The sequence below is a fragment of the Theropithecus gelada genome, chromosome 9 (assembly GCF_003255815.1).
Source record: "Theropithecus gelada isolate Dixy chromosome 9, Tgel_1.0, whole genome shotgun sequence".
NCBI lineage: Eukaryota > Metazoa > Chordata > Mammalia > Primates > Cercopithecidae > Theropithecus > Theropithecus gelada.
The window spans coordinates 31,237,606-31,264,610 of record NC_037677.1 but is presented as its reverse complement, the minus strand read 5'-3'; the positions used below and the strand labels follow the sequence as shown (position 1 = coordinate 31,264,610).

Here is a 27,005-nt window from a genome sequence, read left to right as displayed (position 1 = left end):
ATACATTCTTTCTTTCTTCCAATGGAGAGTTCCATTCCTGAATGTGGGAGATGTTGAAATGGTGCAGCCAAATTTGCATTGTTGTTCTGTAATATCAGTGGTTCTTAAAGACATGTATGAGAATCAGCTGTGGCGCTTTTGAAGGTCATCACTAAAAATTGTCCATGCTTTGGCTCCACCCACTGGCAATTCTGTGAAATACTTTTCAGGTGGGGCCCAGCTCACCTGTTAACGTATCACAGGTGATTTCTACTTGGTACAATACGGTATTACCCATCTGCAGTGGAAACAAATGCCTATTTCAGATAGTATTTTGATTCAAGTTAATATGAATTGATAAATACACAGGTGATATTTGAGTTATTATTCAAAGAACTTATAAAACTAGTATCTTGTAAACGTCTATAGATTTATTACAGCCTTTTAAAAACTATTGCCAGGCCCCAAGCCCTGAAAATATGTTACACTTTCTCCTTCCCTTACTGAAATCACATTTAAATTCAGAATCACCAGCGCTAGTTTACTTTCAATTCAAGACAGCAAGCCTGAAAATAGCCTTACTGACGCATGCAGAGCGTTTTCCTAGGAACCGACTCTGGACTTATTAGTGTCTGGAGCCATCAGTCAATACTCAACTGGTGCACTGGTGTGTTAGTAAGGGATGCCAGAAATGCATGCCTTCTCTTATCAGTCACCCGGAGAATTCACGTAACTTGCTTTAAATAGCCAAAGTGAAGAAGGAGATGGACTTTACAGTTGTGTTTGTTTCTTTAAAAAATAGACTTATCTTTTACTAGCTGTAAAATAGCACTTGAAAACTGCCATCTAACATGAAAAATAATTTCCTAAGGTTTCAATAGGGTTTTTCATGTATCAGAACCAGGGCCAGGGTAACTGGATTTAAGTGCCAGACAAGGAGCTAGAAGCTGCAGGTGCAGCTCCCCACCACGCTGCTCTCTGTGACCTTGAGTGAGACATAAAATTGCTGGGCTTCCGTTTTTCATTTTAAAATGCGAGGGTTGGATTTGCTCGCTAAGAGCTCTTTTATCTCTAATAGTTAAGATGAGGGAACATGATGTTTTGAGATGTTTTGCTGAAATTTCTCACATAGAAAATGGGCCTTCTGAAAACATATAATTATAGTTTTGGGTAGGAAGAAGCTGTCATGGTGGCGAAGGGGAACATTGCAAATCTGAACATGACCGCAGCTGGCGGGATTATAATGTATTAGAATTGAAAGGCACCCTGCAGACCTGCTGTTTAACATACAAGGAAGCCTAGGGCTGGAGGGGCAGGGGGACTCTCAGTGACAGTGGACTCTGGCTCCACGGTCACCTTCTGGTAGCAAGCAAGACCTGTCTCTGTGACAGGTCTCAACCAATGGAGAAGCTTATTTTGCCAACATTAAGGGCATGCCTAGGCTCAGGCTCCTAAACTAAGACAGGTGCACCAAGCCAGGTGCTCAGGCTCCAAAACTAAGGTGCCATTATGCAATCAGCATGGATTGTTAGACTGTACAAAGGTGGAAATGCCAACTCCCCAACTGTTTTCCTGGGGGTTGTGTTCCCATGTATGCACTTTCTCCTTACTAACAGCTCACGGCTCCTGACCTGGGTGGGTGACCTTATAGCTGTGAAGCATGTCTACCTTGCCTTGAGAAAGATCCAACTCAGTGTTGGCTTCCTTAACCCCATGCCACTCAATGTTGGGGCACCGAAAAGAAAACTGTTTCCTCTCTGCTCTCCCAGTACTCTCAATTCTTCCAACAACAGATGTGGGTTGTTTTTTTTCCCCCAACAGCAAGCAATTCTCCAGTTCTCTGCAGACACCAATGCCATGTCCTGCAATTCAATTCTGACATTATCTATCTGGAGTTAGTGCAGACCCAACAGGTTGGAGGCTCAGTCCCATAAGACTGTCCCCACTTCAGATGCCAGTCGCACAAGTAATGAGTCTCCAGGTTACCCTCAACTTCTGTCCAACTTGGCTACAGATCAGAGGTTCCCAAGGCCCCCTACTCAGGTTCTATAATTTGGTAGAAGAGCTCATAAAACTCAAGAGAACAGCTGACTTACTAGATGACTAGTTTATTATAAGAGAATACAACTCAGGAACAGCCAGAGGGGAGACGGTTGGGAGAGGGTGCAGAACATCCATGCCCTATCCAGATGCGCCAGCCACCCTTCCAGCACGGCCCTGGGGTCACACACCTGGAAGCTCTCAGATCTCCATCCTTTTGGGGTTTTATGGAAGCTTTGTTACTTAGGCACAATTGACTAAATCATTGGCCACTGGTGATTAAGTCAATCTCCAACCCTTTTCCTGTCTCTAGAGGTCAGGGTGTTGGCACGGAAACTTCAAACCCTGTAATATTAGGGTTGGTTCCTCTGGCACCCAGGCCCCCTCACAAGGCTCTCCAGGAGACCCCAGCCACCAGTCATTCATTAGCATGCCAAAAGACACTTAACACTTTGGAAAGTATAAGAGTTTTAGGAGCTGCATTCCAGTAAACAGGTGTGCAGACCAAATAAGCATTTCTTATTGTATCACAGTATCACAGGTGATGCTCACCGTTGGACCACATTCCAAGAGTATGGCTCCACTTATTGATCTTTGAATGAAGGGGTACCTTATTGATCCTCTCTCTGACCTTACCCCAAATAACAAATCATACTACTACTAAACTGGCAGAACTCAAGATTGGTTAGGAAAGACCCTCTGAAACTTTGTATAATGATGATTACCTTGTTTTGAGTGTGTGCCCTGTGACAAGCACTGTGCTGACAGCTTTGTGTGTTCAGACTCACTTCACAGTTACAAAACCCTCTTTAATATGTGGGAACTGGGCTTGAAATGGTTTAGGTACACTGGCCAGAAAGGGATCCTGTTCATTATAAGGCAGGAGAATAGGGTCTGGAGGCAGGGAACCTAAGGCTGATTCACTCTGACTTCCTAAAACTAAATCAAAAGGAAAACCCCAACTTTCCATGCTCAAATAACAAAAGGACCAAATAACAAAAGGATGCTGTGTTACCAGAAAGGGATCCCAAGACAGACCCTGAGAGTGGGTTTTTGGACCTTGTGCAAGAAGGAATTCAGGGCAAGGCCATAGAGTAAGGTGAAAGCAAATTTGTTAGAGAAGTAAAAAAAAAAAAGAAGAAGAAGAATGGCTACTCCATAGGCAGAGCAGCAACATGGGCTGCTTGACTGAATATACTTATAGTTATTTCTTGATTATATACTAAACAAGTGGTGGATTATTCATGAGTTTTCCAGGAAAGGTGTAGGCAGTTCCTGAAACTGAGGGTTCCTCCCCCTTTTACACTATATAGGGTAACTTCCTGACATTACCATGGCATCTGTAAACTGTCCTGGCACTGGTAGGAGTGTCTTTTAGCATGTTAATGCATTGTAATTAGTTTATAATTGTTACAGTGGAGAGTGTCCAGGTTCTTGATGTCTTGAACAAAGAATTGGACAAAACGTACAAAGCGAGGAAATAGTGAAGCAACAAAAGCAGAGATTTATTGAAAACAAAGTACATTCTACAGGGTGAGAGCAGCCAAAGCAAGCAGCTCAAAAGCCCAGTTACAGAATTTTCTGGGGTTTACGTACCCTTTAGAGGTTTCCTGTTGTTTACCTGGTATAAGCCCTATGTAAATGAAGTAGCGGCTCTCGATCAGTCTGATTGGTTGTGGGAAGAGACTAATCAGAGGCTGAAGCAAAGTTACAAAGTTACACCCTATGCAAACATCTGGTTGGTTGCAGAAAGTGACCAATCAGAGGCTGAAGTGAAGTTGTAAAGTTATATACTGTTTTGCAAATGAAAGTTTGGCCCCAGACCAGCCTGATTGGTTGCAGGAGGGTCCTAAACAGAGGTACTTTCAATTTCAGTGGCACAGCCCGGTGGCTCATGCCTGTAATCTCAGCCCTTAGGGAGGCTGAGGCAGTCCAATCACTTGAGGTCAGGAGTTCAAGACCAGCCTGGCCAATATGGTGAAACCCCATCTCTACCAAAAATATTTATTTAAAAAACAAGCCATGTGTAGTGGCACACACCTGTAATCCCCAGCTACTCAGGAGGCTGAGACAGGAGAATCGTTTGAACCTGGGAGGCAGAGGTAGCAGTGAGCCAAGATTGTGCCACTGCACTCCAGTCTGGGTGACAGAGTGAGACTCCGTCTCAAAAAAAATCTCATCTGCCACACAGAAAAAGGAGAGGGAGGGTATTGCAAAGGGCATAGCCTTTGGTCCTTTTGTTATTTGAGCATGGAAAGTTGGGGTTTTCCTTTTGATTTAGTTTTAGGAAGTCAGAGTGAATCAGCCTTAGGTTCTCTGCCTCCAGACCTTATTCTCCTGCCTCATAATGAACAGGGAAGACGACCAGAGGTCACTTTCATCACAATCTTGATTTTGGTGGGATTTGACCGGCTTCTTTACTGCATCTTGTTTTATCAGCAAGGTCTTTGAGACCTGTATCTTGTGCTGACCTTCCGTGAAGAAGAATGCCTAACCTCTTGGGAATGCAGCCCAGTAGGTCTCAGCCTTATTTTATCCAGCCCCTGTTCCCTGTTCAAGATGGAGTCGCTGTTGTTTGAATGTCTCCGACAGCTGGACTCATCCAAGGCCTTTTGAGTAATGCCATGACTGTGTAAACCCAGAAGTCTCTGTGACAGGTCTCAATCAATTTAGAAGCTCACTTTGCCAAGATTAAGGATATGCCCAGGAGAAAAGAACATGGAATCACAGAAACAGTCTGTGCTCTGGGCCTTTCTCCAAAGGTGAATTTGAGGGCTTCAGCATTTAAAGGGGAAGAGTGGGGCTGCAGGGGGAAGATGGAGGGTGTGGTAATTCACATATTGCAGAAGAAAAGGGGCAGGTAGGGGAAGAGTCAATTATATATTCCCCCAGCTCTCAGTAAATTGGCACTTTACAAAGATAAGGTGGACATAGAGTAGGAAATATTTAACCTTTTAGTTGTAATTGTCTGCTTAGGAACAAAAGGGAAGGCAACTTCTTGCATGGCTCAGCTTTCAGCTTCATTTTTTTTTCTTTTGGTAGAGTGAATTGGAGTTCGTTTGTTTGTTTGAAACGGAGTTTCACTCTTGTTGCCCAGGCTGGAGCGCAATGGTGCCATCTCGGCTCACTGCCAAGTGCCTCCTGGGTTCAAGCGATTCTCCTGCCTCAGCCTCCCAGGTAGCTGGGATTACAGGCAGTGGCCACCACGCCTGGCTAATTTTTGTATTTTTAGTAGAGATGGGGTTTCACCATGTTGGCTAGGCTGGTCTTGAACTCCTAACCTCAAGTGATCTGCCCGCCTTGGCCTTCCAAAGTGCTAGGATTACAGGCATGAGCCACTGCACCTGTCCGGATTTTTTATTTTCCTTTTACAACTGCATCCTCTTCTACTTTCCCCCAGAACATTCTGGAAAACTACTGGAGTAGAACCGTGACTTCTATTTGACCACAGCTCACAATTCTTACATGTTTTGTGATTTTCATTTTCCCTTAAGAATTGTCTCCAATTGTGACATTCTTCAGAACTTGATAAATATATCTGAAGTGTATATGGTGAAAAATATGTAGACTGGTGGTGTCACCACTTGATACTGAGTGTGAAATGCATGAGTAGTGAACTTCTGAAACTGTTGCTGTAAGGGTCAAGGGAAACTTCCCCTTCACCCTGTGAAAATTTGCAGAAAAAGCAACTCACTAAAGACAGGTTAATTGGAGAAAAGGCACACAAATGTATTTAACGTGCACATGGGGAGAATCTCAGATTACTTGTTCCCTAACAGAGTTCAGAAGCTTATACAGCATCGTGGCCAAACAAATTATGGGAGCAGGGAGAAGAGGAATTCCATTGAGGGGATTACTAGGGAGAATGAATAGATCCAGGAACAGAGATAAATTTGTAAATAGTTTCTTGACAGTTCAGGTTTGGTTGCATTCTTAGTCTTAACAGGGAGGGGAAGCAAAAACCATTGGTCTCTTTGGTGCCTCTGGGTCCTGGGCAGATACAGCCTTTGCTGTGAGAGGGATGTGGGGGACCTTGAGGCGGCTTCTTCATTTCAACAGGCCAACTACTCAGGAGGCTGAGTCGGGAGGATTGCTCTAAGCCCAGCAGTTCAAGGTTGCGGTGAGCTATGATCCTACCATTGCACTCGAGTCTGGGTGACAGAGTGAGACCCGGTCTCTAATAAATTTTTAAAAAAGAAGAAATCGCTTCAAATTTTGACAGAGTTTGATTCTTTCATCAAAATAATATATATTTTATGTAATAAGGATCCTTTATAATATACATATCTGTGTGTGTATATATGTTATCTGTATACATATATCTGTATTATATAATATATATATCTGTGTGTATATGTATATATCTTTTTATATGTCTATCCTTCCTGACACCCATTCCCTGAATTCTTTTCTGCCAAGATAAATGCAAAGAGCCACAGAATCTGTGATCTTATCTCTTAACAGATCTGTGCTGAGAAATTACTGTAGGTATACCTGGAGTCCTTAATAAAAATTCTAGTTAGATGACTTTTGAGAACCATAAAAAAAACTTAAGAAAACTCCTAGGATCTCTAGTAGGGACTAACTTTCTCTTCACAAATCTTGACAAATTGTTGAGATTGTCTGCTCAGATAGTACATGACATGGTTTGGCTCTGTGTCCCCACCCAAATCTTACATTGAATTGTAATCCCCACATATCAGGGGAGGGGCCTGGTGGGAGGTGATTGGATCATGGGAGTGGATTTCCCCCTTTCTGTTCTCATGATAGTGAGGTTCTCATGAGATCTGATGGTTTAAAAGTGCGTGTCTGTCTCTGTCTCTTGCTCTCTCTCACTCTCCCTCTCTTGCACTGCTGTGGTAAGACATGCTTGCTTCTCCTTTGGTCATGATTGTAAGTTTCCTGAGGTCTCCTGTTAAGCCTGAGGAACTGAATCAATTAAACCTCTTTTCTTCATAAATTACCCAGTCTTAGGTAGTTTTTTATAGCAGTGTGAGAACAGACTAAGGCAGTATATGAGGTACACAAGGAAGGCAACTCATTATTTTTAGAGTCAAGCAGTGGTTTTAATTTAAAAATGTTATCTCCCAGGTTGATCATAAGCTGTATTCATTCAGCTTGGCTTTGAATGACTCTGGGTTGTTTCCTAAAACTAACCTGTCCTCAAAGGAAAGTGAGTTATGAATATTAGGGGTATTCAAAATTTTATGACTTTGGTTCTGATGATACTTTCAAAAAGTGAGTTTTAAATAATTTTCAAATGACAGAAGCAACCCTCAAATATATATTCATTTTTTCCCAAGTATTTTTTGAAGGGGTTCACGTTCACTTGGATAAGTTTGTATATGCTTGACTTTTTAAAATTACTCAAATTGTTTTAGGATCACAATTCATTTTTAATTTTTTTTAAATATTGAAGATGTGGGATTTGTTTTTTTCTCTTTTGGTTGTTAGCCTGGTTACTAACAGGCTGATTCTCCTTGAGCATCCAGAGTAGACAAGCCTGTTGGTTTAAATTATCTGTGGTAAGTACCATCAAACACAGTGTGTCTCCTTTGTAAAACTTAAGGTCAATGAATGATATTGTTACTAGTCCAACGAGTTTCTCTCTTGCCTCACAGAGCGAAATCTGTCTTGTTGAGTTCTGTGTTCCCATTGCCAAAAAAATAACCGTGAGCATAAGAGGCACTTACTTAAGCACTTAATGAATTACAAAGGAAATGATTTGATTACAGAACTAAATCTACCAAGTGTAGCTAGTTCAGTTACAGAAAACAGAATCCAGAACTCTTATGTTTCCAGTGCATCATTTTGACTCTTACCGCTTAGGAACTATGGTTAGGGCTAGGAGAAAATAGATGAATTTATCCCCTGCTGGTGGGCATGAAAATTAGCACATCTCCCTGGAGGAAAACTTGGTAATATGTATCAAATCTTTTCAGACATAAACGCTTTTTCTAACCACATCAGAAGCTTATAGAAACATCTTTTGGTCAATAATTTGTCTAAAGAAATAAGGATAAAATGTTTTAGATATGTTTTTAATATCAAAAGAAATGTCTAATAACAGTGTAGACCCCTCTTTGGCACCCCTTGAGGTCCTCTCAGCCTCACCTATCTGTTCTACCCCTCTCTGTGGCAATTCCTCTGCGTTAGGACAACAGGTCTTCCTTGTTGGCCACAGGTGGTGTGCTGTAAGGCTGTGCTCATCATGCTTGTGTACATAAAGCACTGGGCAGACGCACCCAGTGCAGAAAATCTTTACCAAGGAGTAAACAAAACTGATAAATTACATCCTCCCTTTTTAAATTTATATATATATATATATATGTTTTTTTTTTTTTTTCTTTTTTTTTAAAAGACAGAATCTTTCTCTGTCTCCCAGGCTGGAATGCAGTGGCATGATCTCGGCTCACTGCAACCTCCGCCTCCTGGCTTCAAGTGATTCTTTTGCCTTAGCCTCCTGAGTAGCTGGGACTACAGGTGTGCACCACCACGCCCAGCTAATTTTTGTATTTTTAGTAGAGACAGGGTTTTACCATGTTGGCCAGGCTGGTCTCAAACTCCTGATCTCAAGTGATATGCCTGCCTTGGCATCCCAAAATGCTGGGATTACAGACGTGAGCCACCGTACCTGGCCCATCCTCCCTTTAACAGAGTGTCTTGAGATGTGTCTTATGGCTTCTCAGAAGATAGTGTAGAAGGATTGAGCCATCAGTCAATCACACCTAGTGGCAGCCAAGTCTATTACAGTCCCTCAGATGGTCTCTTCCTCTCCTTCCCTTATTCCTTCTCTGACCCCTCACTTCTTTTCCCTGAGATTGTACTCTTAATATAAGCTCAGTGCCTCAGTATCTGCTATCTGGAGAGCTAAGAAGTTGTCTTATTGATTAAGTAAGCTATAGTATGTTTTGAGTGGCTACAGATATGGACAACCATTATAATTGACATGAAAAGGGAATAAATGAAATAAGCTGGTCACAATTTTTTTTCTGAGATAGAGTTTTGTTGTGTTGCCCAGGCTGGAGGGCTAGAGTGCAATGGTGTGACCTCGGCTCACTGCAACCTCTGCCTCCTGGGTTCAAGCAATTCTCTTGCCTCAGCCTCCTGAGTAGCTGGGATTACAGGTACCTGCCACCATGCCCTACTAATTTTTGGGGTTTTTTTTAGTACAGATGGGGTTTCATCATGTTGCCCAAGCTGGTCTCAAACTCATGGCCTCAAGTAATCCATCTCGGCTTCCCAAAGTGTTGGGATTACAGGCGTGAGCCACCACACCTTGTCTCTTATCAGTTTTTACAGCGACTAACTGAAGTATGTTTAAGCACCAGGCCTTCTACATAGTAAGCACAATAGAGTGGCAAATTAAGGAAATTATTAATTATTACAGTCTAATAGTGTCTGAAAAAAACAAGTCTGTTTATCAAGCTGAATCACATCTGTATACTGCCACAGGTATACCCCAGGGAAGTTTAGATTTGTACCGAAGAACCAACTGCTGCTTCTGAAATGTCAACTGACAGAGGGACCTGCAGAAATTAGAGTATCTCCTGGCTAGACTGAAGATGCCTTCAGCAGATATTTGGGGGTTTTTTTTGTTGTTTTTTCTTCAGGGTGGGGGGGAATGGAGTCTCGCTCTGTTGCCCAGTCTGGAGTGCAGTGGCATGATCTCGGCTCACTGCAACCTCCACCTCCCGGGGTCAAGCGATTCTCCTGCCTCAGCCTCCCAAGTAGCTGGGATTACCGGTGCCTGCCACCATGCCCGGCCATTTTTTTGTATTTTTAGTAGACACAGGGTTTCACCATGTTGGTCAGGCTGGTCTTGAACTCCTTACCTCAAGTGATCCGCCCACCTCGGCCTCCCAAAGTGCTGGGATTACAGGCATGAGCCACGACGCCGGGTCTGGGGTGTCTTTAGTAAAGACCTTTAGAGTTACTACAAGTTATTCTCAGAGTTTATTTGTAGATGTTCCAATGATAACTTTGCCTCTAAAAGTGCACCCCAGTCATAGTGGAGCATCTGTCATTTTAGAAAAGTTTTCATATATTCAGCTCATCTGTGCCTTCCTCCGGTGTCTCCTCTTTGGACCTTGTTTCTCTCCCTTCAAACAGAGCAACAACTGGTCACAAAGCTTTCCTTCAGAAAGTCTCTCAACACTGAAGTAAGGGCAGCAGCAAAGGTTTTAAGAGTTTCTAGAGAGTGAGCGATCATATGGGGTTTCATGTTCAGAACTCACCACTGACAACTCTCTCTGCACTAATCTAATCCCTGCCAAAACTTTTGGTTTGGGTCATGGAGATGCTCAGCTCAATCACATTAGTTTAAAAAATACCAAAACAGGCTGGGCACAGTGGCTCATGCCTGTAATCCCAGCACTTTGGGAGGCCGAGGCCGGTGGATCATCTGAGGTCAGGAGTTCAAGACCAGCCTGGCCAACATGGTGAAGCCCCGTTTCTACTAAAAGTACAAAAATTAGCTGGGCGTGGTGGCGGGTTCCTATAATCCCAGCTAGTTGGGAGGCTGAGGCAGGAGAATTGCTTGAACCCGGGAGGCAGAGGTTGCAGTTGCAGTGAGCCAAGATCACTCCACTGCACTCCAGCCTGGGCAACAAGAGTGAAACTCTGTCTCAGAAAAAAGAAAAGAAAATGAAAACATGAGTGTAAAATAAATAGTGAAATAAACATGCTGAAATTTGTCTAACTTCTGATCACTAGACCTCTGGGAACTTAGCTAAAACCACAGCTGTTGTAGTGGAGAAGAAAGTGAAGATTACTGAATTAACATAAAATATTATGTGTCTCCCTGTGCTTGTCAGCATGTACTTTGTAAAGACTTTCCTGGTGTTTGTTTAGAATGCTTCCTTGGAAATTCTTTGTAGTGTATAATTTTCTAAATAAGTACAGAATAGACATTTTATAACAATTTAAATGCCAGCATCAGTTTAAAAGGGATACCACTGTTGGAGTCTCTTAACTCTTTCATTACTGTCCTTGCCACAGAATACAACTACTGAGTGGAACCGTGGTGGCAAAAAGTTAAAACAACTCAGTGTTCAGGGTACTGTGAATATTCGCTGGGTCACATTTCATGGGCTGAGACTCTTCAAAAAATGATGTCGCTGGTGTCTAGCAAGATAGCCTTATATCAGGCTGCTTTTTATTTTGTTTTTGAAATGTTGTACTTTAAGAAAAACAAGGCCAGGCACAGTGGCTCACACTTGTAATCCCAGCACTTTGGAAGGCCAAGGTGGGCAGATCACTTGAGGTCAGGAGTTCAAGACCAGCCTAGCCAACATGGTGAAACCCCATCTCTACTAAAAATACAAAAATTAGCCGAGTGTGGTGGCAGATGCCTATAGTCCCAGCTACCTGGGAGGCTGAGGCAGGAGAATCACTTGAACCCGGGAGGCAGAGGTTGCAGTGACCTGAGATCATGCCACTGTACTCCAGCCTGGGTGACAGAGCCAGACTCCATCTCAGAAAAAAAGGAAAAAAAAAATAGATACAGTATTAGGGAAAACCAACTAAGAAATGGGAGCCAACCAAGGGAAGAAGAGAGTGAGCAAATTAGTTTGAACACAGACACCTGAGAATCTAAACTTTTCAATCACTGTAGCTAAAGTTCTTTGGCCTGGTGTAGACACAAGCTCCCTCACTGGGGTCTCAGGAGACTTAACGATTGAAGCCCTGTCTCTTGTGCCACTCTATCCTTTCAACTGCGCAATGCTGGATTTTAAACAGGTGCAAAGTAAAATGTTTGTTGTATTTACCCCTTTACTTAATTCTTAATCATTTTAAATTTAATAAATATGTATGTACACTTGCACTTACATATATACATGTTGATCATATAAAACAAAGTCCTGGCTGGGCACGATGGCTCACACCTATAATCTGAGCACTTTGGGAGGCTGAGGCAGGCAGATTGCTTGAGTCCAGGAGTTGGAGACCAGCCTGGACAACATAGTGAAACCCTGTCTCTACAAAAAATACAAAAAGTAGCCAGATACCATAGTGCATACCTGTAATCCCAGCTACTTGGGAGGATCATTAGAGCATGGAATGCAGAGGTAGCAATAAGCCAAGATCACACCATTGCATTCTGGCCTGGGTGACAGAGTGAGACTCTGTCTTAAAAAAATATATGTATATTTGTTTCAAAATATATTGTAGGAATTTTTTCCCATATATAAAGAATAAAATGAAGTTGAAAAATTTCCTTCTATAATGGAAGGATTTTTTATTATTGAGAGTTAGCAAGATGATACTGAGAAGTTATAATCAGATAAAGATAACTGGAAAGTAAGATATCAGTAAGTGCTTAATAAAGCAGATGGCTATGACCTGGTTGCTTTAAGTACAGTCAGTATCTCTTCAGTTCCTGGGTGCTTCCTATATAAGACTGGATAGCTATACTCCCACCTGAGGCATTTAATATAATAAAAGAGTAGAACAAGTTTTATAAGAAGTTATTGTACGCAACAAGAAAGTGGATAAAAAATCGGATTCGATCTTCTTGACCTGTCTTCTCTATAGTCTCTGTCTCTCTCTTTTTTTTTTTTTTTTCTGAGATGGAGCCTCACTGTGTCACCCAGGCTGGAGTGCAGTGGCACGATCTTGGCTCACTGCAACCTCTGCCTCCTGGGCTCAAGTGATTCTCCCAACTTAGCCTCCCAAGTAGCTGGGATTACAGGTGCCTGCCACCATGCTTGGCTAACTTTTGTATTTTTAGTAGACCTGGTTCCTAGGTCTACTAAAGAAGGTTTTCACCATGTTGGCCAGGCTGGTCTCGAACTCCTGATCTCAAGTTATCTGCCCACCTCGGCCTCCCAAAATGCTGGGATTATAGGTGTGAGTCACCGTGCCTGGCCTCTGTAGTCTCTTACAATAGGGATCTGGGTCATTTTTTAAAATTTTCTCTAAAAAGAGCAAATTGAAAGTAGTTAATATTTAAGACAAATCCATTATAGACATTAAAACAAACTATGAATTTTCCTTTTATGTTATTAGTGATTGACAGTTTCAGGATGAAAATTGAAAATTTAGCATAGTAAAATTCACCTTCGTATTAGGAAATGAAATCAATGCATAAAAATCTAAGTAATTATATTAATCATGATCAGAAGTTTATTTCTATCCTTGAGTGAATTTCATTTCACTTTTTAATAGTAGGTATTCATTCTACCACTGGCACATTTTTATTAAACTTAAGGTATGCATTGTGTTATAGCATTCAAATTATTAGCTTCACTGTTAACTCATTAGTCATTGTTTAGGAAGAAAGCTAGAACTATAGTGCCATGAAATTATAATGTGTTTATTCCATTTCATAACCAAAGATATTTTTAAGTTAATTATCTCCTCTTGTAATAATTGGTGCTTAGCAGCCTTAGGCCTAGTGATTCCAGAAGGCTATAAGAAAATAAAAGTTGTTCCTGCTCTAAACATTACCCACATCTCTGACAGGAGCCTGTGGGCCTCCACACACCAGGCCTCTGTGGAACAAATAGAGTTTCCTTTGGATGTGAGAAAAAGCAAGTCCTGTGGCCAAAAAGCTGTCCACTAATATCCTTCCAGCCCTGCCAGATTGGTTCTTGCGTATGCCCATCTGTTAATGACGGGGTCCAGGCATCTGTCTCTAGGCAGAATAGAGCATATGGCAGTGAGATGAAGGACTTCAAGGCCAGGGGATGGAGGGCATGAGTCAGGGCAGAAGCATCTAGAAGATGGGAAGTTTGGGGAGCTTGAATAGACGTTTCTGGGCCCTCCTTTTGGGTCTGTAGGCCAGATAGTAAAGAAGCATTGTTGTCTGGGCTAAATGTCCGAGGTTTGTTGTCTGATGGCAGGGAAATCGAGGACGTGGACATACAAGAAGTGAGTTTAAGAGCGAAGGTTTGATAGGTGAAAGAAAGAGAAAAGAGAATAGCTCTTTCTCTTGGGAAGAGAGAGGGGCTCCTGAGTGCGTCTTCTGGTTTCATGGTGAAATGCACGGGGTTTCATAGTTGAGCTTGAGGAGGCGGTGTCTGCTTTACATAGAGCCCAAGAGATTCTTCGGACCAGGTGTGACATTTGCATAGTGCATGAAGATGCTGGCCATGCCACCCTAATCTTCTATTATGCAGATGGGATCTCAACCTGGCTAGCACCGTGTTGTCTGTTCCTCACTGTACACGTGATTGGCAAACAAAAGGGAAGATGAAGCCACCAGGTTGAACGTGCCTGGCCCCCAGGTAGCCTTTGTCTATTGGCACAGCTGCGGCATTTACCTATGCAAGCTTTTAGCTTGCTCATCTATGCTTGCAGCTTGATTTTTCAGGCTGCTTTTTGTTAGAAAACAAACGATTTGGGGTCTGCGTTTTATTAGGAGGAAGCCTTACCAAGGACTCTCTTACCCTTACTATTTGCCGAAATAATTTATTTCTAGCTCATGTATCAGTAATGGTGCTGGAGTCAGGGTGGGACGGGAGGTGGTGAAACCAGGTGGTTGGTCTCTTCAGCAGCCTTCTCAAGATGACTGACTTGTGGCCGGGTGTGCTGGCTCACACCTGTAATCCCATCACTTTGGGATGGTAAATGGAAAGAGTTCCATGTGGCTCTTTACCATTCTGAGATTAAGCCAAAAATGAAGATGTCAACTTAAAACAGGATACATTTGCCGGGCGCGGTGGCTCAAGCCTGTAATCCCAGCACTTTGGGAGGCCGAGACGGGCGGATCACGAGCTCAGGAGATCGAGACCATCCTGGCTAACACGGTGAAACCCCGTCTCTACTAAAAACTACAAAAAACTAGCCGGGCGAGGTGGCGGGCGCCTGTAGTCCCAGCTACTCGGGAGGCTGAGGCGGGAGAATGGCGTGAACCCGGGAGGCGGAGCTTGCAGTGAGCTGAGATCTGGCCACTGCACTCCAGCCCAGGCGACAGAGCGAGACTCCGTCTCAAAAAAAAAAAAAAAAAACAGGATACATTTGATTAACAAATGGTTTCATGGATAAAAATTCAATGATTCCTTAAGGGATATTCCCTTGGAACTTCAAGTTGGTTTAAACAAAAACAAAAACCTCAGCATTTGAGGACTATCAAAGAAAATCAGAATTAAAGAGATATGTATCAGTACATTCCTGCATCGTTACACTGTTATAAAGAAATACCTGAGACTCAGTAATTTATCAAGAAAAGAGGTTCAATTGGCTCACAGTTCTGCAAGCTGTACAGGAATCATGTTGGCATCTGGCTTCTTGGGGAGGCCTCAGGAGACTTACAGTCATCTAGGAAGGTGAAGGGAAAGCAGGCATGTCATACATGGCTGGCGCTGGCAGGAGAGAGAGACAGGCGGGAGGTGTCACACACATTTAGACAACCAGATCTTGTGAGAACTCTTATGAGAATAGCACCAAAGGGGAAAATCCACCCCTATGATCCAATCACCTCCTACCAGGTCCCACTCCCACACTGGGGATTACAATTTGACACGACGTTGGCCAGGGACACAATTTCAAACCCTATCAAGATAGAACACTGTAAACAAAGTGAGTATGGGAAAACCTGGCCGGGCACGGTGGCTCACGCCTGTAATCCCAGTACTTTGGGAAGCTAAGGCAGGCGGATCACCTGAGGTCAAGATCACCTGAGGTTCAAGACCAGCCTGGTCAATGTGGCAAAACCCCATCTCTACTAAAGATACAAAAATTAGCCGGGTGTGGTGGCATGCACCTGTAGTCCCAACTACTTGGGAGGCTGAGGCAAGAGAATCGCTTGAACTCGGGAGGCAGAGATTGCAGCGAGCCAAGATCGCACCACTTCACTCCAGCCTGAGTAACAGAGCAAGACTCCGTCTCAAAAAAAAAAAGAAAAGAAAAGAAAATGAATATGGGAAAACCTTACCATTTGCTAAAGTCCCAGAGAATATGAAAGAATCTGTACCACGGAAAAGCATCTTTAACAGCGAGTCAATTTCTGTCGTGCATGTGGCAGATATTAAACTGTGTTGATGAGTTTGGTTTGAGGACGTTTACAGTGGAAGAGCACACAGGAAATGACTTGTGCTGGGTCTTAATGAGGGGTAAATATGGAGAAATATTTACTTATGTGTAGCATTTATTTTGGTATATAGCAAATGCCTATTAATAAGCACTTCCATAACTCTCTTTATCCATGGGTTCCACATTCATGGATTCAACCAACTGTGGATTGAAAATGTTAAAGAAAAGTTACAACAATAAGAATGATAGACATAAAAAGCAATACAATTGAATAACTATTTGTGTAGCGTTTACCTTGTCTTAGGTATTACAAGTGATCTAGAGATAAAGCATACAGAGGATGCGTGCAGTTATGCACAGATAGTATGCTGTTTTTTTGTTTGTTTGTTTGTTTGAGATGGAGTCTCTGTTGCCCAGGCTGGAGTGCAGTGGCGCGATCTCGGCTCACTGCAGTCTCCGCCTCCTAGATTCAAGCAATTCCCTTGCCTCAGCCTCCTGAGTAGCTGGGATTACAGGTCCGCGCCATGCCAGGCTAATTTTTATATCTTTAGTAGAGACAGGGTTTCTCCATGTTGGTCAGGCTGGTCTCCAACTCCTGATCTCATCCGCCTAACTCTGCCTCCCAGAGTGCTGGGATTACAGGTGTGAGCCACTGAGCCCAGCCAAGTACACTGTTTTATATCAAGGACTTGAACATCTTTAGATTTTGGGGGTCCTGGAAACAATATCATGGCAGATATCAAGGGATGACTATATACCCAATACTAGCCTAGCCTGATGCAATCCATTTTCTATATTCTCATTACCTTAAAGAATGGTGCTTTTACCCTAGTTTTAGCCATGTGAAAATATGCTCAATGAGACTAAAGAATTTGCCTAGGCCACTCACCTAATAAATGGCAGAATCAACATTCAAATCCAAGTCCACTTAAAATCCCTTATTCTTGAACCCATAGGAATGAAATTAATATGGAGAATACCTTCCACATTGTAGACACACTGCAAGCTGAAGTGAGACCAGGGAATCAGAAGTGACATTGTCATGGGCCTCTCTGGTTTAGCATCCTGGGGTCTTTTATCTTGGCTACGTCTGTCCCCTGCATTCCTTGACTGTACTCTAGTCTAATTTTAGAAATACAGTTCCTGAAGTAAAGATATTGAGGAATAGGTATCTGCTGCTCTTCTTTCCTAGTTCTGTAAAGCTAATTCTATATAAACCACATCTAATGGTAACATCATTGGTTACAGGAGATGAGGCAAGAAAGGAGGCATGTTCCAAGTTGACATCTTAATCTAAGAGTATAACCTTATTACCTATGATCCCTGGAATTATACACCAATTTCCACCACCATTTTGATTTCTTTTTACTTTTTCAGTCCCCTCTTTCTGATACTCAGATGATTGAAAAGTGATATAAAGTTGGCAAAAGTCATAAGATTTTCTCTGGGTTCTTCTGTTGAGTCAGGCATTAAAAATTTGTCTGGCACTGATGAAAAACTATGTGTGATGCTTAAACTCTGTTTTTTTCCAAGGAGTAAAAGAAACATCTGAAAGAAGTAAAAGGCCATGCTAGGATTATTTTTTAAAAAAAAATCTTGAATCTATACTTTTGTGATCAGAAACTTTTCTGAATAATGGATGGATCTACTCATGGAAATTGTATTTCTAGTGGTAAAACTGAGTTTGATGAAGACTACATCCTTGGGAGGCTGAGGGGGGAGGATTACTTGAGGCCAGGAGTTTGAGACCAGTCTGGGTAACATGGCAACACCCTGTCTCTACAAAGTTTTTTTTTTTTTTTTTTTAATAAAATGTAAATACTTTAAAATATTTTTAAGGTTACAGCTCACTAAAAAGAGCACCATGCTTTAGTGCTGGGTGCAGAATAAAACAGTGTGGCCCATTTGGATGGTAGTTTGGAATATGATTTTAAAAGTCTTAATAACTCATGTCTGACACATGCTACGTCTGGGACTCCATCCCAAGGAAAGAATTCTAAATAGAGGCTTTTGTACAAAGATTTTTCAAAGCAGAATATTTTTCATATTGAATAATGTCATGAATCTAAGTATCAAAGAAGGGTGAATGGTTGAGGTAATCTTTTTTTTTTTTTTTTTTTTTTTTTTTTGAGATGGAGTCTCACTCTGTCACCTAGGCAGGAGTGCAGTGGCGCAATGATCTTTGTTCACTGTAGCCTCTGCCTCCTGGGTTCAAGCGATTCTCCTGCCTCAGCCTCCCGAGTAGCTGGTATTACAGGCATGAGCCACTGTGACCAGCTAATTTTTCTATTTTTGTAGAGACTGGGTTTCACCATATTGGCCAGGCTGGCCTCAAACTCCTGACCTCATGTGATCCGCCTGCCTTGGCCTCCCAAAGTGCTGGGATTATAGGCGTGAACCACTGCACCTGGCCAAGGTAGTTTTAAAATATATTTTATTTTATTTTATTTTATTTTATTTATTTATGAGGCAGAGTTTCCCTCTTATTGCCCAGGCTGGAGTACAGTGGTGCGATCTTGACTCACTGCTACCTCCGCCTCCCAGGTTCAAGTGATTCTCCTGCATCAGCCTCCTGAGTAGCTGGGATTACAGACATGCACCACCATGCCTGGCTAATTTTGTATTTTTAGTAGACATGGGGTTTCTCCATATTGTTCAGGCTGGTCTTGAACTCCCGACCTCAGGTGATCCTCCTGCCTCGGCCTCCCATAAAGTGCTGGGATTATAGGCATGAGCCACCGCACCCGGCCAAAATATATTTTTAAAAGTATATCACTTGAAAAACTGTGTGTGTGTGTGTGTATGTGTGTGTGTGTAAGAGACAAGGTCTCACTTTGTTGCCCAGGCTGGTCTCAAACTCCTGGGCCCAAATGATGCTCCCACCATGCCCTCCCAAAGTATTGGGATTTACAGGCATGAGCCACAGCACCTGGCCTTTTTAAAATATATATATGTTTTGTTTTTTCTTTTTTTTTTTTGTTTAATATTGGATGAAATGCAATATATTATGATTGTAGCTCTAGAAGTAAACTTCATATATTTAAGAAAATTTCTAGAAAAAAAATAGAAACATCATACTGTCAGCCAGGCACAGTGGCTCACGCCTGTAATCCCAGCACTTTGGGAGGCCGAGGCAGGCTGATCACAAGGTCAGGAAATCGAGACCATCCTGGCCAACATGGTGAAACCCCGTCTCTGCTAAAAATACAAAAAATTAGCCAGATGTGGTGGCAGGCGCCTGTAGTCCCAGCTACTCGCGAGGCTAAGGCAGGAGAATGGTGTGAACCTCAGAGGCGGAGTTTGCAGTGAGCCGAGATCGCTTGGGCGCCGCAGTGAGACTCAGTCTCAAAAAAAAAAAAAAAAAAAAAAAAAAAATTATAGTGGAGGTCAAGAACTGGCTTCCAAATATTTAAATTCACCTCATGTCAATTGTGCCTATATCCAGAATTTGGTCCTCCTTTCCCAATCCGCAAATTGTGACTAGACCTTAGTAACATTAGGGCCCTTAACTCAGTCTTCAACCCAGACAACAGTCAGGTAGAACAAATTAACTTTGGAAAATTTGGAAATGAACATGGGTTCTCTCTACTCCAGCTCCCCCTTGTCATCTCTGGCAAGTCCAGGTAAAGAGCTCATTGAGTAGGGAGAAACTGCTCCCTCCTCCTGAGAGGTTGAAATAATTTTTTTAAAGAGTAGGTTAAGCCGGGTGCGGTGGCTCACGCCTGTAATCCCAGCACTATGGGAGGCCGAGGCAGGCGGATCACGTGAGGTCAGGAGTTCAAGACTAGCCTGACCAACATGGTGAAACCCCATCTCTACTAAAAATACAAAAAATTAGCTGGGCGTGGTGGCGGGCACCTGTAATCCCAGCAACTTGGGAGGCTGAGGCAGGAGAATCACTTGAATGCAGGAGGTGGAGGTTGCAATGAGCCGAGATCGTACCATTGCACTCCAGCCTGAGCAACAAGAGCGAAACTCTGTCTCCACAAAAAAAAAAAAAGAAAAAAAAAATAGGTTAAAAGGAATATCACATGAAAAACTATGTTACTTTGTATATATGGTGTATATAAGAAATATATAGAAGAGGCCGGGCATGGTGGCTCATGCCTGTAATCCCAGCACTTTGGGAGGCCGAGGCAGGCAGATCACCCAAGGTCAGGAGTTCTAGACCAGCCTGGCCAACACAGTGAAACCCTGTCTCTACTAAAAATACAAAAAATTAGCTGGGCGCGGTGGCTCACATCTATAATCCCAGCTACTCGGGAGGCTGAAGCAGGAGAATCAATTGAACTCCAGAGAAGGAGGTTGCAGTGAGCTGAGATTGCACCACTGCACTGCAGCCTGAGCTACACAGTGAGACTCTGTGGAAAAAAAAAAAAAAAAAAAAGAAAAGAAAAGAAAGAAAGAAATATATAGAAGCAATCCACTTGCCCATAATGGGGAAAGAAATACAATACCACTTAGAACAATACCATTTTCACCATTTCTGAGCTTACCTGTTTTTTCCACCTTGTGGATAAATAGGTATTAGCTAAAGAGAGAATAAATGCTTATCTGTAAATTCTTTTGGTTTGATTTGTTTTTTTTCTTTTTTTTGAGACAGGGACTGACTTTGTCCCCCAGGCTGGAATGCAGTCGCGTGATCACAGCTCACTGCAGCCTAGACCCCCTGGGCTGAAGTGATCCTCTTGCCTTAGCCTCCCAAGTTGTTGGGCGTATAGGTGCCTGCCACCACACCTAGCTAATTTTTGTTTTTGATTTTTAGTTGAGAAGAGGTCTTGTTATGTTCCCAGGCTGATCTTGAACTCTTAGGCTCAAGCAATCCTCTTGCCTTGGCCTCACAAAATGCTGGGATTACAGGTGTGAGCCACCACTTCTGGCCCTTTATCTGTAAAATTTCAAAGCATCAAAGAAGGAAAGAGAGCTTAATTAATATCATCTTTAGTCGTTGAACGAACTCAAGGAGGAGAAATAATAGAAGAAAAGGTCATGGCTTTCATAATTCGTTGCAGCCATGAATAAGAGCTGCTATAGTTATAGCATATATTCCCCAGTTCTTTTTTCATTCAAAAGACTGTACCTTTCGGAATTATGTCATTAATGATGAATTAAAGTAGATGTTTGGGGTAGTGAGGCAGTTACTAAGTCCTTTCCACTGAAACCGAAGAACCGGGCATTTTATTCACGTTTGTTTCCTGATTTACAGTTGCTACAAGCACCAATGTTGAAAACACATATTTCTGTGGCTCATCTTCGCCGTCTTTACTTGCAGTGCTTTCAAAGAGAACAATGGCTGTTTCTAGTTCAGAAATGGGTGTTAGTAGCTCAGAGCTAGGAGATTTCACGTGTTGTGAATACGAACAAGCTGTTTTGTGATAAAGAACCAATGCAGCGGGGAAAACCAACATCGATTACAGCAGTTATTCAGTGTATCTTTGTATTTGAGGGGAAAAAGGAGGGACACTGTTGTTTTGCTCTTATTTTTTTCCCTCTTTCTTTTCCCACTTTAGACAAAGCCCGTGGCATTTGCAGTTCGGACAAATGTCAGCTACAGTGCGGCCCATGAAGATGATGTTCCAGTGCCCGGCATGGCCATCTCATTCGAAGCAAAAGATTTTCTGCATGTTAAGGAAGTAAGGAGAATAATTTCATTTTCTATCAGCGTGATGTTTCACCTTGACATACCATCTCTTATTTCCTATTCAGATGCCGTTTCTGTGAAGCAGCATTGCACATCACTGCAGTTGTATAACATACATACTAAATCAATGGCTCTCAACCTCTGCTAATATAAATATACCTTTTAAAGTGGAAAGAAGTCACGGGCCTCTTGCAATAACTTCAGCGCTCCCTGGGGCTCTGTGGCCCAGAAATTGGGAACTGCTAGAGTAGATGATCCTTTTTTATACTTAACCTGTACTTCTTCTTTTAATGTTTCACCTTGACTAGGTGTAGTTTTCTGATGCCTGAAGTCTAGCCATCTGGGGAAGGTTTAATAATAATATCTAGAATTCGTGACTCCTCTCTGCTGGCAGTGTCTAAACTCAAACTACTGATGCCCTTTTTCCTCCTTAAATGCTAAATTTCTGCAGTGGATGAGAGAATGGTAAGCATTGATGCCAGTAAGGCAACAAAGAGGTATCAGGAAAGTCCTTTTCCCACATGCTAAATGTCTCCACCTTTTAGTGAGCAATGATACAACCTGCAAACTGGAAACATTCATCCTTAATTAAGCTTTGCTTGGAGTCAACATTTATCAAATGCCTGCCTTGTGGAGCACTGTGTTAACTGACCAGAAATTTCCCCTGTAGAATATTCTCAGTGTGTGATCCTGAGGTTTTTCTTGGACCTGGAGGAATTTATACTTGGAGCCCTTCCATGTAGGGTATAATATGTTATAGGAAGCATGTGTAAATTTAATCTCTTCACTGCACTAAAGGCTGTCAGCAAAGGAGTTGATGACTGCCAATTAAAAGAGCCTAGGGCCGGGCGCAGTGGCTCATGCCTGTAATCCCAGCACTTTGGGAGGCCAAGGCGGGCGGATCACAAGGTCAGGAAACCAAGACCATCCTGGCCAACATGGCGAAACCCTGTCTCCACTAAAAATACAAAAATTAGCTGGGTGTAGTGGCATATGCCTGTAATCTCAGCTACTCGGGAGGCTGAGGTAGGAGAATAGCTTAAACCAGGGAGTCGGAGGTTGCAGTGAGCCGAGATCGCGCCACTGCCCCCCAGCCTGGAGACAGAGCGAAATTCAGTCTAAAAAAAAAAAGAACCTAGAAGCCTGGATACTATGGCTCATGCCTGTAATCCAAGCGCTTTGAGAGGTCGAGGAAGCCTGATCTCTTGAACCCAGGAGTTTGAGACCAGCCTGGGCAACAGGGCAAAACCCCATCTCTACAAAAAGAAAAAAAAAATTAGCTGGGCATGGTGGCACACACTGGGAGTCCCAGCTACTCAGGAGGCTGAGGCCAGTGGATTGATTGAGCCTGGGAGTTCAAGACGGAAGTGAGCCGGGATCATGTCAATGTATTCCAGCCTGGGCGACAGAGCAAGACCCTATCTCGATTAAAAATAAAACAGCCTAGAGAATTTAGAGCCTACCATTTTGGTAACCTCTGAAAAGAGATGTCAAATACTGGCTTGGTGGGAACAATAGAAAAAGTTATCAGAAGTGATGCTGTGCCTAGAATCTCACTTAACACCGGGAAGTTAGATTATTACGGGGTCTCTTCTTGACGGTTGGTGCTGAAAGGGGAAAGGAGAAAAACAGAATGTATATTCTTCTTTGGAGTGTTCAAGGACAGATTTATTCCATCAAGGAAAATGAAGGCAGATCATAAAGATTTAAGATACATATTCCACCTGCAAGAGATAAATTGTCAACATCACACAAGTAGAGAAATCATCTGTGAACATCGCACTGTGTAATTATAAAACTGTTTGCACAAAGGTAAATTGTCCTGTGACATTAAATATTTAAGGTAGACTTCAATATTTATCTCTTTCTCTCAATACTTCCAATTGGTCTCATTATATAAGGGGAATATTTCTGTAACACTACTTCCTAAAGATCTCTTGGTAGGATGGGCTGTTATTCTTTGAACCCAGAGAGCTTATCCCTACTCAAGGTGACAGCAGCTGCTGCAATGGAATTCAGCCTGGTCCTACGGCAGCACCAGGACAGACAAGGAACGAAGAGCCTTTGACAGATTGCTGAGGACACTAAAAACATTTCTTACATGTGAAACCCATGAGCCAAAGGGTTTCTTGAATGATAATATTTGAGGCATAGTTCATTGTCATTGCCATGTTTCTCTCCACTGAAAATAGTGTGGAAGAACAAGGATTTGACCTTCTGTGCACTGATTTTTAATGCTTTTGATTTTGTGTTTAGAAATTTAACAATGACTGGTGGATAGGGAGACTGGTAAAAGAAGGCTGTGAAATCGGATTCATTCCAAGCCCAGTAAAACTAGAAAACATGAGGCTGCAGCATGAACAGAGAGCCAAGCAAGGGAAATTCTACTCCAGGTATGAGACAGATGTCAAGTGTTTGCATAAAACTTAGATTATACCACTATCTGTGTACTGTTGTCTGCTGTATTCTATATCCTTTATTATGTATTAACAAGGAGGCTGGTGATATGGTTTATTGATAGCATCACAAATCTTGCATTTTCCTGCATTTAAAAAACTTCAATCCACCACCTGATTTTCATCCTATTTGGGGAAGTATCAAATTATTATCATTAATGAAAAGAGCTAAGGTCACAGAGTATTAAATCCAGGCTCCAGTGCTGAGAAAATTCTGAAACCTTAATCGTTTACTGAAAAATAGTCTGGCACAGAATAGCCTTGGTGACTAATCCCACTGTCTGTAGCTGCCTGGTATGGCTAGGAGATGTTTGGGAGATGACAGTCTCAGACATCATCAGGAAATGGCAGCTCTTGTCATCTGTTAGTTTCATTTTCACCTGAGAAATTCAATTTTCAGTTCTACCCACTGTTAAGCACTTAAAGAGAAGCAAAGTATGAAACAAGTTAAAACTGCCTGTGCAGATGGCAATTAGATGAGTTATGTAAGAAGCTGGGGCTGAATAATCCCTCCTAGGATTCGTGAGGTTGTCTGCCCCTCTCTAAAAGAATCGCTAGAAAGCCTTCTCATACACATACTGAATTTTACATGGAATCATATGCAGACGGGTCTAGGGATGCAGCATGCCTCTCCCTATGTGAAAGGATGGGACATGGGCAAGGCCTTTCTTAAATGTGAATCGCTGGATTTCTGTTTTCTCCATCTTACATCTTATTTGTTTATCTAAGATGCAAATCCCTTTGTCAGTGATAATACTTTCATGTTAGCAAGTATTTTTTTCAAGCATCAGCAGATGAGTGAAACAGAATATGCTTTGTGGTTTGGAATACCCATCCTCATTAACTGGCTTTTTATAATTGTCAAGTTCATTTAGTTCAGATGGATTCCTCTGTGTTTTGAGACCTCCACCCCAGAACTGACTTTCATTAATTCCTGGGTTATTGAGAGTGCTTGGATGGTGAGATGCATTCAGTCAGATAAAAGTAGAGGCGTGCATAAAAAAGAACAAGATTGGCCGGGCGCAGTGGCTCATGCCTGTAATCCCAGAACTTTGGGAGGCTGAGGCAGACGGATCACCTGAGGTCAGGAGTTCAAGACCACCCTGGCCAACATGTTGAAACCCCATCTTTACTAAAAATACAAAAATTAGCCAGGTGTGGTGTTGGGCACCTGTAATCCCAGCTACTCAGGAGACTGAGGCAGGAGAATTACTTGAATTCGGGAGGTGGAGGTTGCAGTGAGCCCAGATCGTGCCATTGCACTCCAGCCTGGGCGACAGAGTGAGACTCCATCTCAAAAAAAAAAAAAACAAAAAACAAGATCATGTCCTTTGCAGCAACCTGGATGGAGCTGGAGGCCATTATCCCAAGTGAACTAACACAGGAATAGAAAACCAAATACAGGGACCGGGCGCAGTGGCTCACACCTGTAATCCCAGCACTTTGGGAGGCTGAGGTGGGCGAATCACAAGGTTAAGAGATTGAGACCATCCTGGGCAACATAGTGAAACCCCATCTCTACTAAAAAAAAAAAAATACAAAAATTAGCTGGGCATGGTGGCATGTGCCTGTAGTCCCAGCTACTTGAGAAGTTGAGGCAGGAGAATCGCTTGAACCCTGGAGGCGGAGGTTGAAGTGAGCCTAGATCGCGCCACTGCACTCCCGCCTGGCGACAGAGTGAGGCTCCATCTCAAAAAAACAAAAACAAACAAACAAAGAAAAACAAATACTGCATGTTCTCACTTGTAAGTGAGAACTAAACATTGAGAACATACGGACACCAGGAAGGGAACACTGGATACTGGGGACTACTTGAGGGTGGAGGATCGGGGGAGGGTGAGGATCAGAAAAACCACCTCCTGGTGTGTTATGTTCATTATCTGGGTGACAAAATAATCTGTACACCAAATCCCTGAGACATGCAATTTACCTGTGTAACAAACCTGGACATGTACCATTATTATCATTAGCAGCAGTAAATTATTCATTAGGCCAACGTATATATAATGCATATTTTATATGCAATATTAAATATTAAACTTTTGTTGAAAATGCATTTCTTAATGAGAAAAAAAAGTAGAGGCATGCAGATAAATAACGTATCTGCATTTTGCCTGCAGGGTGTTCGAAGACCTGATAGTATTCTTTCAATTCTTAATGTTCCATTGGCCTTATTTTGTGTTTTCCTACCCTCTGTATTGAAAATGGTATCATAATACTAGTTAACAAAACCTTATGGCCAGGCGCGGTGGCTCATGCCTGTAATCCCAGCACTTTCGGAGGTCAAAGCAGGTGGATCACTTGAGGCCAGGAGTTTGAGATCAGCCTGGCCAACATGGTGAAACCCCGTCTCTACTAAAAATACAAAAGTAGCTGGGCGTGGTGGTGCATGCCTGTAATCCCAGCTACTCAGGAGCCTGAGGTATGAAAATCACTTGAACTTGGAAGGCGGAGGTTGCAGTGAGCAGAGATCATGTTCCAACCTGGGCGACAGTGAAACTCCGTCTGAAAAAACAAACAAAAAACCACCTTATATGGAAAAATGTTGTTGTAATAGGGTGTAGACATTGCTCTTATCAACTAGGTAGTATATAGTTTGTTGAGGTTTGAAGTTATCCCAGCTGGGGGACGTTTTGTTTTTAGTTAGGACAATTCAGCATTTTTCAGAATTTTCTTGTCAAATCACTTGAGAAAGGGGTTCCAAGATAAAATAAATTTAGGATAGTTCTAGGTAATAGAAAGTTACTTTAGGATTTTTCAGAGCCTTTTAATGTGATCATGTACACCGTGAATCTCTGTTGGAATGGGAATTTTTTTAAGTATTTACTAAAATTACTTTCTCATCAAAACTCCTCTGGTTGATGTCTTAGGAAGAGTGTTTTGTAGAATGCATTTTGGAAAATTTGGGATGG

The 27,005-nt window shown here is 42.4% G+C and overlaps 1 protein-coding gene across 12 annotated transcripts in view; it reads left to right on the top strand.

The window, feature by feature from the left end:
• Positions 1-27,005, top strand: part of CACNB2 (calcium voltage-gated channel auxiliary subunit beta 2) — a 398,575-nt gene that overhangs the window by 334,130 nt on the left and 37,440 nt on the right. For all 12 annotated transcript variants that reach the window (XM_025396959.1, XM_025396961.1, XM_025396958.1 and 9 more), the window contains 2 exons: positions 21,507-21,629; positions 23,894-24,030. In XM_025396959.1, the coding sequence (XP_025252744.1) occupies positions 21,507-21,629; positions 23,894-24,030 (260 nt within the window). The remainder of the gene's footprint in view (positions 1-21,506; positions 21,630-23,893; positions 24,031-27,005) is intronic.